Source organism: Thunnus albacares, chromosome 5, assembly GCF_914725855.1.
Source record: "Thunnus albacares chromosome 5, fThuAlb1.1, whole genome shotgun sequence".
In the NCBI taxonomy this organism is placed as follows: Eukaryota; Metazoa; Chordata; class Actinopteri; order Scombriformes; family Scombridae; genus Thunnus; species Thunnus albacares.
In genome coordinates, this window is record NC_058110.1 from 21593460 (window position 1) to 21606670 (window position 13211).

Below are 13211 nucleotides of genomic sequence, written 5' to 3' on the forward strand. Positions count from 1 at the left end.
TCACATCCCCAGAAAATCCTCCACAGCAGGCAGAGAAACTGGAGGGATGGATGGATTGCCGGGTGGATGATGGGTGGATCAGGTTGTATGAAAGCGTGAAAAGGTCAAATAATTAAACAATCTCCCTTGCCCCCTTTTCCAGGCTTTTATGATAAAGTTAGAAAGTTTAAACACATCGAAATTAAACAGCCATTCCAGTTGTTGCTCATCTGAACACAAGAATATTTCAGGGTTTTGTCAAGCAATTTCATAGAACAGTAACTCTCTCAAGTCATCAGAAAATGGGACTCATTTTCCACTTCACCCAAATCACACAGCTCACACAATCTGTTTTCCTCTGGAAAACTTTTGAATCAACCAACCTCAATGGCCAGAGGAAGAATACCAGCTTTCAACTGGCTTCTAGATAAATGAGATGTAACACATAATTCAGGGCCAAAATTCTGTTTGATATGCAAATATGTCCTTAATTTTGGCTTTGACAGAACGTTTTCAAACCACTTTTTCTACAATTTCAGTGAAAGCTTATTTTTAATGGTTAACATTACAGCACAGATTATTCCTGCAGATATACAGAATATCCACCTCCTCAAAAACTGAGTAAAACTCTTTTGCCCACAGAGACCTGTGTGATTTATTTCAATTTTAAGGAACACCTGCCTTATCTACTATGACAAGTCAAAAATGTCTGCTGTGAAAAAGGCCTATACACAAATAACTTTTTCAAAATTACACAGCAAAAACATCCTCTAAAGTCATTGTTTTATTATTTAATCTTAAAAATATTATTTTATTAAAAATATAGTAGTAATAATAATAATATTAAAACATGGCCTATTTCTAATGTAAATCAACATGTTTCCAGAAATTAGACAAAGAATAGCAGATTACACTAGAATTAAGAAAAGGAACAGCATAGCTCCACACAACTTTTCAACCTGCATTTTGATGTAAATAATAACTAATAGTTGCAGGAGACATAGTAAGTTGTAAGTAGACGCACATTTCAAGCTTTTTTTCTTCATCATATGAATTAAATTGATTGGATAGCGGACGTTATGAATGAGTGAACGGGTTAGTGCGTGACTGAATATCACAGTTATTTACAGAGAAAGGGCAACACTGGACATCATGTGACAGAATTGGAGATTGACCGTTTCAGTGACCAAGACAAATAATGAGGGTTTAAAACAGACACACAGTCATTGATAAGGCAGAAATAAACTCCAATGTCTGTTTTTGTCATTTAAACATAATCAGCACAGGCAAATATTCCAGTGGCTCTCCTGGTCTTTCGCCTCTCTCCTCTTTACATGGATGATTAACTTTGAATACATTCTCAATCAAACCTACCTGAAGTTTTCATATGCAAAATAACTAAGCATAAAACGGTTAAATTGGTCCTTAAAGTAAATGAGTACTCTGTATAGCACTGATGGCTGTGTAATGATGTGTGAAGACTGAGGGTGCTGGAAGTAGTCCGGTGCCTGGGATACAGTGATCAATCCGGGGGTCCGGATTGTCGCCAATCACTGGATCCCTGCAAATGCCCCTATATTGCAACACTTACGGTAAAAGGACGTTGCAATCATTACCTTCCATTCTTAAGACATTAGGTAAAATAAAAACATAGAACAGGAAGAATATTTTTATTTTAAACCACAGACAACCAGCCAGTCAACACACACGTTTTGAAAGTTCGTGTGAATTGGTTAATTCATGATATTGCATTGAAAACAGAAACGGTACTGTCCTGTAAACTCGTAGTTTTGGGTAATTGAACAAAAAGGCTTGTATCTAATCCCACAAGCACTAATTAGCTGCTTTGTGTTTGGAATTATACCGCCACCCTGTGGTGCAAGCGTGTCCGGTCTATCAACCGCTACAGGTACACACACACTAACACACACCAGGGCTGCACAGTATGGTAAAAAAAAAAGTCATTACGATTATTTTGACAGATATTACAATTGCAATATGACTCACAATTAGTGTGAATGATCATTTTTGCATTACAATTTCCATTTTCAGTGAAAAAAACTATTAAAATCATGATGATGTGACATTTGTTGGGGTCTGTACCAAAGAAACATGTTTTCTTACATCTGGAGAACAAGATTTGTAGGCACCACAGTGCTTCATTTATAATGGTGTTTTGTCACATGTTTTACCTTTATCAAAAAATTGCAGCCTCTGCGATTTGGATATTGAACTTGGCCATATTGTAATTTAGATAATATTTGGATTAATTGTTCTGCCCTTAACACACACACACACACATACATACACACACACTTTTTGGCCCTCGTACTTCTGAAATTAATGCGGCGCCCCTGGTGAAGATAGAGATGTAGTATAGCAGAATGGAGCCAACCACAAGGAGCCTCCTTAAATATCATGTGTATATATGCGTGTTTGTGTGTGTGGTATGTGTGTAAGAGACAGAGAGTGAGAGAGAGAGACCACAACTCTGTCTCCTATCTCATCTCTTCCAGCTTAACAGACAGGTTCTAAAATCTTGAACAGTCTATCTGCCCTTTATCTCCCTGTCTGTCTTTGTCTCTCCTTGTTTTTCTCGATCGTCTGCACACTAGGCTCTTTTATTTTCGCCAACCCTGCCTTTCCCTCCTGGTCTTTTTCCCTTTATCTCAGTGCCTGTGTTTCATTCCACTGTCAACTTGCCAACCCCTCACACACACACACACACACACACACACACACACACACACACACACACACACACACACACACACACACAAGTAGATGCAGCGCTATACTGTAGATCGACTGTCTCCTGATTCAGTACAGGTCCTCTGATTTCAAGCATTTTCCACTTGAACTGAACCATAATCGTCTTACGGTACTCCCTGCTTGTTTAGGGGCACCACATAGATGCCTTAACTATTGACCTACATACCTTTCATTTCTTGTGTGTGTCTACACAAGTGAAAACCAGCTTGCTTCCTCTGCCTGGAAAAAAACTGAACTAGTTCACTATTAGAGGATCACATACACTTCCAACTTCTGTTTCCAAGGACACCGTCCGCATTAGAGAGGACAAATTAAATACGCTGTTTCATGCTGCATGTTTTCCATCCTCACTGGTGTTTTCAGATGTTTTTTTTTTTTTTTTTTTTTTTTTTTTTTTAAAGTTTGCCATCCACACTGAAATACCAGAACACCAGAAAAGTTAAATCATCTTTTTTTAGGCCACTTGAGCTTTTCACATTCATTTTCAAAGTGTTGTTTGCTGTTTACAGAGCAAGCATAAACAACAGATTGCTTTAGCAAGTCTCCAGCATCTCAGCAAAGTGGAGCTCATTACAGTGGGATGCCTGATATCACCTGACATATGTGAGTGTATCAAAAAAAAAAAGCTCTATTTACAACTGAAATGAAAGTCTCATAATCAGTTCTTGACCATATAGTGTGTAGTTAGTGGTATTTAGGTGCACCTGTTGACCAGTCCTCAGATTTACTGTAACATGGTGGATATGCAGAGATCTCCCTGTGCTAATTATGACAATATGCATGACAGGAATTTGTCTTTTGGTTTTCAACGTGTCCTTTAATAAACTGAAGTCTTCGACGTCTCGCAAGTGTAAAATTTGACCTGTTTGTGGCACTAAATGAAAACTCAGGAGATCACCAAAATCATCAGGATTCATCCTCTAGAGAATGAAATTTCATGTCAATCTATACATTAGTTGTCATGGTATTTCACTGTGGACCAAACTGACAGATGGACTGATAGGAAGGCATCGTCTGAGCTGCTAGTGTGTCTAAAAATGGTAGCAATCATTATCATCTAACTGTATTCCTCAGCACAGTTTATCATAGCAGGGGATGGATTCCCACCTGCTTATAATGAGAAAATCACTGGTACAGAAAAGAGCAGGGAAGAGGTCTTTGTATGTGTGTATGTGTGTGTGTGTATCTGGTGTGCAGATGAAACGGTGAATCCCAGTTTAACCAGGGAAGGGTCAGAGGAAAGGGACAGTCGCCCCCCCCAACGTTGCCCCCTGTGGCACTCTGCACTCATCCTGCCTATCTATCAGCATCCAGCAGACCACCCTGCCTCCTCTTATCAGGATGGAACTGATTTGGCCTTACAGTAGTTTCCATGGCTGGCTTGTGTCTGTTTTTTTCCCCCCACAGCTGTTGGTTCCCAGAAAAGTAACAGATCTGCCCATTTTTCTGTCACCCTCCCGAACTTAAAGCTGCTATTTGTTTGGTGTCTTTTTTTTCCACTAAATCAGGTTCAATATCAGTTTCTCCCCTCGCGCTGTTTACAGAAGGCTCACAGCTCCTGGACATGCTGCACTCCTTCAACCTAATCTCTCTGGCCCCCTGTCAGTCAGGCCGACAAGCGTGACGCACCCCTGTCCTCCCCTCTCTTTCTCCGCTCTCTCTCCCACTCAGCCTTTGTGTCCCCTCAAAGAGCCGCAAGCCTTTTCCCTTCATCTCCAAAATATCTCCCCCGCATGTCCCCCTATCTCTCTCTCAGGCGACATAGCACGGGTTAGCTCATCTGCACCTCGCCTAGAGTCTGAACTCTTAAGTGAGAAAATAAACAGAAGGGGTTGAACATTCAGTCGGTGGCTGAAGGTCACCTCTGTTTCTGAGCGATAAAAAGGCTCAGGCTATTTTGACAGCTGGCCAGATTTCACCTGTTCCCGAGCTTTCCCTGCGGCTCGAGGCAGATGCACAGATGAAAAAAAGTTTTGTTTTTGTTGGGTTTTGTTGGACTTTTGTCAAAGTTAAAACTACAAAAAAAAAAAAAAAAAATTTAAAGCATGTACTGTTCTTGGCAAGCTGCCTACCTTTCAACATTTTTGCATTACATCTGTTCCTGTTGTATTTTTTGTTTCCATTTCATTTCTCATTAAGTTTCTACTTTTATCTTTGTTTTAATGTCCTTTTATTTATTCTGTTATTGTCTGTCTTTTGATTTACTCCATAATTTATGTGTTTAATCCTTTGTTTTCAGTTGATTTTATTGGTGGATTTGACCCATTCCCACTCTACCATGTCAATGAGAAACCATCTCATCTCCTCTTAAAGCCCATGTACCTGTAAGTATGAATGTGCTGTCATCCAACCATATGTCTGTTTTTAAATGTGGCTGTAAGAGCATGTGCGTAATCCACATTATCCGTTACCTTTTGCGGTCGAGTACATTTTTGTTGCCTGCAAATACTTTCATTTATTCCTCTTCAAGGTCACATTTCCCATTTTCCCTCAATCTATTCATTAATCAGGATCCAGGAAGTTATAACACAACACTTGCTAGTAGCAGGCGGTTGCTTGCTCTGTATCTAGATTTTTGAGTCTGTGGAGTAAACTACTCTCTGAAACGTGCTACATCCTGTCAGAGGGCTTTAGGGAACATGAAGGCCTCTCATGGTATCTTTTGTGTGTATGTGTGTGTGGAGCGTGTGTATGTCCTCATGCCCGCAAGCAGTTACTGATAGAATCACATGAAGGAGAACATACAAAATTCTGCCTAAAATTGGATTAATCAATTACTCTGCGTGGGGAACTTAATAACAATAAGCCTGGTATGTCGTGTAATAATTCTCTGCCAACATGACATGAATATTTTATTAGCTTTTTGACAGTTTAATCAGCTCCGTCTGTAATGGGAGGAAGTTTTCGTTTCCCGAACCTACCGGGAGTTGTATCCTGGATCAATTCATCTAGGAAAGTGCGTATGTGTGCGTGTCTGTGCATTGCCTAACAACCATTAAGGACTCTGCTCTTCCTTTCCATGTTTCTGTTCCCTCCAGGTCTACGTAAATAGAAGAGCGTCCAGGAGGGAGGTGACACAGCAAATTCCCACGGAGACAAAATGGCTGTTTTGACACAAGTGTCCCAGTGCACTGGGGCACGCCAGACATTCCTCCCCCTCTTGATTTCATCTTTTCAGTACTTTAAACATGTCATTTACTGGTGCACTGCCCAGAAAAGCCAACACTTCTCAGTTAGGGTTCATTGTTTTCCGGGGAGGGATGACGGGTTCAGGGAACAGGGGGGGGATTACAGTGTAACAAAGCCGCATATTGTGTATTTAGGGAAATATCAATCATTTTCTTTGTCTTGAGTTCTCTGTTGAGGCCTCAATGCTGTGACCTGCCCATAAAGGTTTACTACTGCCCAAGAACATGACTGTATAGAACATATACGGCATATAAATACATTGTGTATGTAATCAGGAGCTGCCCAGCATTCCCAGTTTGTGGTACTGTGTCTTAGAGGACGCAGTGATTTAGCATGTTATTGCTGGTTTGGCTCAGATCTTGGCCGGAGGGCTGAATTACAGTGGAGTCTGTGGAATGAGCTATTGTGCGCAGCCTGTTTACTTTAGGCCAGGATCTGTGTGCATAAATACACAAGCAAGGCAGGAAGAGGCAGGGAGGGAGGGAGTGGAGAGGTGGAGGGGAGGGGAGGGAACAAAAGAACCAAACCTACAGGGGCATCTGTCAAAAATAGAAAATGTAAATAATGAAACAAGGGGAAGAAGAATTCACAATTTAGAGTGTGAAATGTGAACTATCAGAAATGCAGGAAGAGCGTATGAGAGGTGTTCAGAAACAAGGAATGGCATGTGAGTCTTAAATTTTTATTGCCGGAGTCTTATTATTGTGACTATTTTCACCAACAGCCAAGTCATTGTTTCTGAAGTGTCAGGTGTTTGTGTTAGACGGTGTGCTGAAAGCTTTGTTTTCACTTCAGTTCTTATCCTCTAAACTGCTGGCAGAGCTTGCTGCTGACAGGGATGATCATTACACACACTCAAGAAAAGGTTACACAGCTTATTTTTAACTTCAAGAAACAATAGGAATTGTTTTGCTAGTCATATTGCAAACAGCAGTGTTGAATTGTATGGGTATGGTCTTCAGTGTAAAAGTAGCATGGTGATACCTGAGCAGATCAGTTCAACAGTTAGGATTCTCAATGGTGATAGTCTCAGTTGTGATTGTTTTATAGCATGTTTTTACAGGGTTTGTATTGTAATTATGTGTGTAACATATAAAAATAATGACAAAACTCTTCAACCGGCTGCATATGAGCTGGTTAAACTGTAACTGTAAGTCGTTTCCTGCTTACATCTTTTTTTATTTTGACCCAGTAACATTTAGACAAAAATGCACACACGTGGGTCACATCTCTCTAAACTGATTGGTAGCACTTTTCTTTGCTCATGTTCGAAAAATCAGAACTTAAGTCAACCTGAGTCAGATCCCCAGTTCGCTGTTTTTGTGAATCACTACAGCCCTCTGGTGTTCAAAGTGTTCATGTACAAGGTGCGGCACTGCTCTTCCATAAGTCTCCATGTTTTGTCTTAAACTATTTTTTTTTTCCGTTTGCAGATAACATTAAATCTCAAAATAGTATGTTTTTACTAAGTAATTATGTTAGAGGAATCAGCGCTTTGCCCTGGTTGTTACTTACTGCATGTTTTCAAAGTTACACCTGGTCCGTCTCTTTATCATTTAGTTTTAAGATATGTTGTCACCCACTAAATCTGAATCTGGAACATGTTTTGGTGCTGAGTTTGCAACTGTCTGCTTAGCTTCTCTTTCTTTTTTTGTGATCAAAAGAGTTGTGAACAAAGAAGTTGCTTTTTGTTCATTCTGTTCGCAGTCGTTTTTGTCTGTTGTCGACACCCAAAAATATCCTGCTGGGTGTCAGATTTCTCTGTGATATTAGATGTTCTTCACTGACAGATAGACAGTCCACAAACTGCAATGATGATGATGATGCAATGATTGTGAAAATCATCTTGGACACGTGACCACTAATTTCAGTATGATGTAAGTGAACTATTTTGATCTGATTGGTCACTACTCTGTTGGCAAGATGCAATAATTTATGTCATTATTGTCTCTATTATTTAAAGTTTACGCACTCCTGGTAGGTGAACTGGTGTGTGTGTGTAGTAAAAACACAAAGCACCTCATATTGTAACATAATCAGTATTAGTAGCAAAAGCTACTAAAATCATGATGTAAAAACTAGTCTTCCTCTCAGTGCAATACAGCCTCTTCCTAAACGCCGGTGACTGGAATTAGTTTAAACCTGTTATGGTTGTGTATGTGCTAGTCTCCACTGAAAAAGATTCCACCTCTTTGTAGATAATTCTTTTTCTTTGTATAGAAAGTGGAAAAGCTCTCTTTTTTTGTATTTCTCTCTTCTATTTTGTGTCCAGTGTTGCCCTAAACCCCATGTGATCTGATTGTGTAATCCAATTTATCCAGAACTGTGCTTTGTGGTCATGTAAATAGGTGTTTTATTAATAAAAGAATGTGCTCTTTTAATGATCTTGTGTGGCATCATGTGTGTTAAAACTGTTGCTGCAAGTTCACATTAACAATAACCATACATACACACATTTAACAGCTTAAAATTTTTATTATAGAAAATTACCGGTAAACTCTGACAACACAAGCAACCTGCAATAGCTAAAATAATCTTGATTTTCATCAGTGAAAGGGAAAATGAGTACAGAGGAAAACTGAAGGCCACTCATGCAACACCTGTATAGGGGTGGCTTCTCACTACAGCCTTAGGACATGAAGGCACGAACGCTGCCTCTGATGACAGCTCTGCAGATGGGGCAGTGACGCAGGCTGGCGGCACAGTCACCACACACCACCAGATGACCACAGGGGATGAAAACGATGGACACCAGCTTGTCCATGCACACTTTACAGGTCCTCTCCTCCTGCAGCTGCCTCAGGAGCTCTTCTGGAGTGGGGTCTTTCACTGTTGGAGAAACCACATACTTAAAAAAAACAGATAATCAAACATGCACAACTGTTGTAAAGAGAAATCATATGTCAGCAGGTCAATGCTGTAATTTATTATGCGCAAGAACTGTTTCTCTTGCAAATGCTCTACATGTTGACCCCTGACCTCTCTCTCTGATGGGTGTTTGTGTCCTCACACCTCCTGCACTGGAGCCTTGCCTCATCTCTGGCTCTGAGGGACACAAACATGATAAGAAAACCCACATTATGAACTCAGAAATCCATTGTAACATTGATATTTGGGTTATTACTCATTTTGCATTGCATTACAGGTTTACATATATGAATATACATAGTCAAAAATTACTAATTGGGTCTTTCAGAAAATTGAATTTGAAGTGTTTATTATGGAAATGCACATTAATGCTTGGCTGTTACCTCTGCTCTGTGACCCCCTCTGTCTGTCCTCCTCCTCCGCCTGCAGTACGTCAGTTACTAGGTCAGACACAGAAGTGTAGTGCTGGCCTGTCAAAAGGTACTTGGTCTGAACCAGACTCTCTACCAGGCTGGCTTCAAAGCCCATCTGGAGCACAGTCTGCACCACAGGGGAGAGCATGGCAGACGAAGCTCCCAGACCTCCAACCATATCTGGGAGAAATGCAAGGAAGGGAAGAGTGAGGAAAACAAGAGAAGCAGTCTAGGGACCAGACACAGATAAGGCAAAACATCTTACCACTGGATGTTAGGTTCAGTTTTGCAGCACACGCTGTAAACAATCTATTCCATAAGTGGGAAAATAAACAGCAGCTTACCTTTGTCTGCCAAATATATTAACATTTCAAAGCACAGACCTCTTCTGTATATCTGCTGAAATGGATTATAATTGTGATTTCATCATTGTATGGAATAATTGCCCTCTCATGACTGCCCTGCACAGTCAAATGGTATCCATAGCGCCCCCTAATCACTGAAATCCACCCAGACATTAGCTCAGGTACTTTTACATGCAGTTATTTCATTTTCAGGAAATGGGTAAAGAGAATTTAGATTTTAAGTAGTGTTGGTGTAAGGTACGCTTCTATCCTTAAAATGCATGTTTCAGCCAAACTGGTGCACCCAGTTTAATCTACAAATAATTAAATCAACTGGTTGCAGCCTTTATTTTCTGCACTCGGCACATTCTGCAGTGCAAACTTGCAATGTTTGCTTTACCTTTCCCCTGGTGTGTGAACACACAAGAGTGGGTGTTGACACTTTGATGCTTTGCACCGCAGGATACACAAAGATGATTACTGGCATCAAAGCAGAAAGGTACAAGCTTATTACCCATCTTTCCTCACCTTGTTTCAATGTTATTTGACTTACCATTTCTGGAGCCAATATCTCTGCCTGTGGATGTCGGTGAGCCACCCTAGGAAAGTAAACATATTCTGAATTTACATAATGAAAGCCATGAATGATTTCAATACAGCAATGACAACAACTGTCATTTATTAATGTGTGATGATAACGTCTGCCAAACAGGTTTTATATTGAGCGGATAAGAGGGATAAATGTCCTCACCATAGTATCACCCAGATGGAAATGAGCATCTTGTATATTGCTGATATACTCCTGCCCCCTTGACTGGATTAAAAACTCACATCTGAGAAAAATACAAAGATGCTGTTTTATAATCTGCAAAAGCATGAATGCAGAACAAAAAAACAAAGACAATTTGTTGATGCAAAAGTAGGCAAATGATGTATTCAACTGATGTCTTTATATCTGCCTGTGACGAGCCCTGTTGTTACCGTGGAAACCACTTGGCATGTTCCTGCCAGGGGTCGTCTCCCGGCTCCCAGTTCCTCAGCCCTCCATCACAGTAGTAGCATTTGACGTTGTCGCCGTGACCTGACAGGATGTACGAGACTACTGTGAGAAGAATCTAATGGCGGAGACTCAGAAAATCTCTTAACGCTCCCATTTTGTCCTAAATGAACTAACAAAATCAGGCTATGTATATTGTCATTTTACAAGCAATCAATGTCATGTGTTAACTACAACCTGTGAAATGACTCTCTCTGACACAGTCTCAATAAAACTAACGTTATTATCTTCACAAAGTACTATTATTTGACTACATTATGGGTTTTCATGATATTGTTTCCACACCCTGTGTATTGCATGAAGCTGTGGAGCTCTACTTCTTTAGCAGCCCCAGCTTTGTCCAGGTTGTTCTGTCCACAACATCATGACTCAGCAGGACAATTGTACTCTGAACTCTCTCACAAAGAGAGGTCACTCTAGCAGTGACTGGGTCAGTGCTGAATGTTTCACTGATAATACTCAAATGCTGCTCACGAAATATTAAAGAAAGCAGATGATTAGGGCATTAGGCTTTATAGTGAGACAATGAGCACCTGTGTAGAAAAATCCTGCTCTGGCGAGAACGTCTGGCTGGACCGAGGCCTCTGTGGGCCAGTTGTGGAAGGTGGTGAGCCGGGAATCCTCCGCCTCCATCTCAGGGTAGACTGCCTGTCCAGCTGTCCCCTGGTCATCCATAGTCATCCTCTGGAGTTGACTCAACAGCTGGCCGTCCACAGAGTCAGAGGATCCAAACTGGAGTGGAATATTTCCCACAGCTTGACCCAGTATGAAACTACAAGTGGGGAAATGTCTCCTGTGCTCGGCAGCCGGGCTGTCCCCGTGTACCCAGCATCTTAAAATCCCACCACAGCAGAAACATTGGACTTTATCCCCGGGGCCTAGAAAGAAGAAGCCCGCTTTGGCCAGGTCTCCAGATGTGACAGGTGCATCTGCCGGCCAGCTCTGAAAAGTTCGAAGTCTCTCCCCCTCCCTTCGCATCTGAGGCTCCTCAAGGATGTGCAGCATAGTACTCCTGTCATCCGTCATTCTGTGGCATGTGGGTTTTCCTTTCTCTTTTTGTCCTGTGCCAGTCATCCCTTTTACGGTCCATAGTGGAGCGCGCACTGAAGGTGAGTGCAGCAAACCAGCTGAAATAATATGATCAGCTGCGGGGGCCTGCACAGCGGCCTACAGGAGACTGCTTTCCAGAAAAGCCACCAAATGCCAGAATGTATGCTCATTGATCCTTGAATGAATGACAGCCTGAACATGCCATGTTGCTCCGCCTCTTAGGAAAAAGGCTAACAATGTGAATCATTTCAGAAGCGTACTATATCCTAACAACTAATATGACTATCAAATGGATATAACAGAGTTGTTAAAAAATAACATTAAGCTGAAGGTCACTTTAAGCTTAAGCTTTAAACCATCTTAACTGATAAACTGCTCACAGCAATACAGGGAGTACTGTGGTGCTTTTCCATTAGGGACAAATGGATTTCAACAAATGCCAGTAGACTTAATCTCTTGTAGGAAAGAAAACTTGACCTTTTGAAATATAACAAGCACAAAAGTGACTCTTTTTCCTATTAATCCTACTGGTGAAAACACCAACCTTTCCCCTGTTGGTGTTTTCTGTCTTCAAGGGCCTAGATGATGTAAGTCTTCTACACCTGAGTTTCTGAGATTAATTGTGAAGATGAAAGAGTTGACTGAAGAGTTAAAGATACAAATACTATAATATGCTGTGTGGTCTTTTACACTGTAACATAACATTTATTTATTTATTTTACAATTTTAGGATGTTAACATTTGAAATAGGCAGTCAAGAAGGTAGTAAGGTTGCTGACAGAACTTGACAAGGCCAAACATAATCTACACAAAATGGGACATGACCTGCTCTTACAGTGTCTGTGTTACATGTAATAAACACCCGGCGCCATAGACAAGACCATACAATAAGTTATAAATTTGACCTTTGACAGAGTTTCGTGGGGTTGTGGATGCATCATTGCTGCCTCCTGCTGGTGAAAGAGAATAATTATTGTAATTTCATTTACTGCAGGCCAGAGGCTAACCAGTTCATGAGAAATAGCTCCAGTGTTTTGTTTTACAAGTTTGAATTTGACATTTGAAGACTTCATCTCAGTGGGGTCCCATGCCAAAAAGAGCTGGAAGAAAGGTGGAGTGTAGTCACTTGAAGGATTTGACTGATGTCTTAGATATATATATGACTGGTATATATGACATGGCAAAGTTTACTGTGGTCTTTTTGTACCTAATGCCATTTTTTACATTCCAGTAGGCTCGGTCTCACATGAGCACTGCTGAACTAAACTGTATCAGATCTGAGGCGCCCTGCAGAAAACCACACACAGTCTGCTGATACCCCGCTGGCGTTGTTTACACCCACAGAGATTGCAGAAAATAGCAGCAAAATCAGTAAGAGACAAACTTAAAAAAAGAGAAAAAAGAAAAGAAGTATTAATGTTTATGAGTTGGGTGTTATGTCACTCTATCTCATGCATTATCTGTGCACTTCATTAAATTGAGGGACGCTTCTAACTTTTGCCCCCCCGCGGGGAGCGACGTGAACTGCATCGGCGGCTC

At 40.9% G+C, this 13211-nt stretch overlaps 2 protein-coding genes across 4 annotated transcripts in view; one reads left to right on the plus strand and one right to left on the minus strand.

Moving 5' to 3' along the window:
• nkain4 (sodium/potassium transporting ATPase interacting 4) overlaps window positions 1-8321 on the plus strand; it is a 55406-nt gene extending 47085 nt beyond the window's left edge. For all 3 annotated transcript variants that reach the window (XM_044351584.1, XM_044351585.1, XM_044351586.1), the window contains 2 exons: window positions 4991-5075; window positions 5790-8321. In XM_044351584.1, the coding sequence (XP_044207519.1) occupies window positions 4991-5075; window positions 5790-5799 (95 nt within the window). In that variant the 3' untranslated portion in view covers window positions 5800-8321. The remainder of the gene's footprint in view (window positions 1-4990; window positions 5076-5789) is intronic.
• A 77-nt stretch (window positions 8322-8398) lies between these two features.
• birc7 (baculoviral IAP repeat containing 7) lies at window positions 8399-13075 on the minus strand. Its single transcript, XM_044351234.1, has 7 exons — window positions 11156-13075; window positions 10547-10646; window positions 10317-10398; window positions 10119-10164; window positions 9192-9401; window positions 8920-8985; window positions 8399-8769 (listed from the first exon to the last, which is right to left on the minus strand). The coding sequence occupies exons 1-7, from the start codon at window positions 11694-11696 to the stop codon at window positions 8570-8572; spliced, it is 1245 nt and encodes a 414-aa protein (XP_044207169.1). The 5' UTR covers window positions 11697-13075; the 3' UTR covers window positions 8399-8569.
• Window positions 13076-13211: the final 136 nt, after the last annotated feature.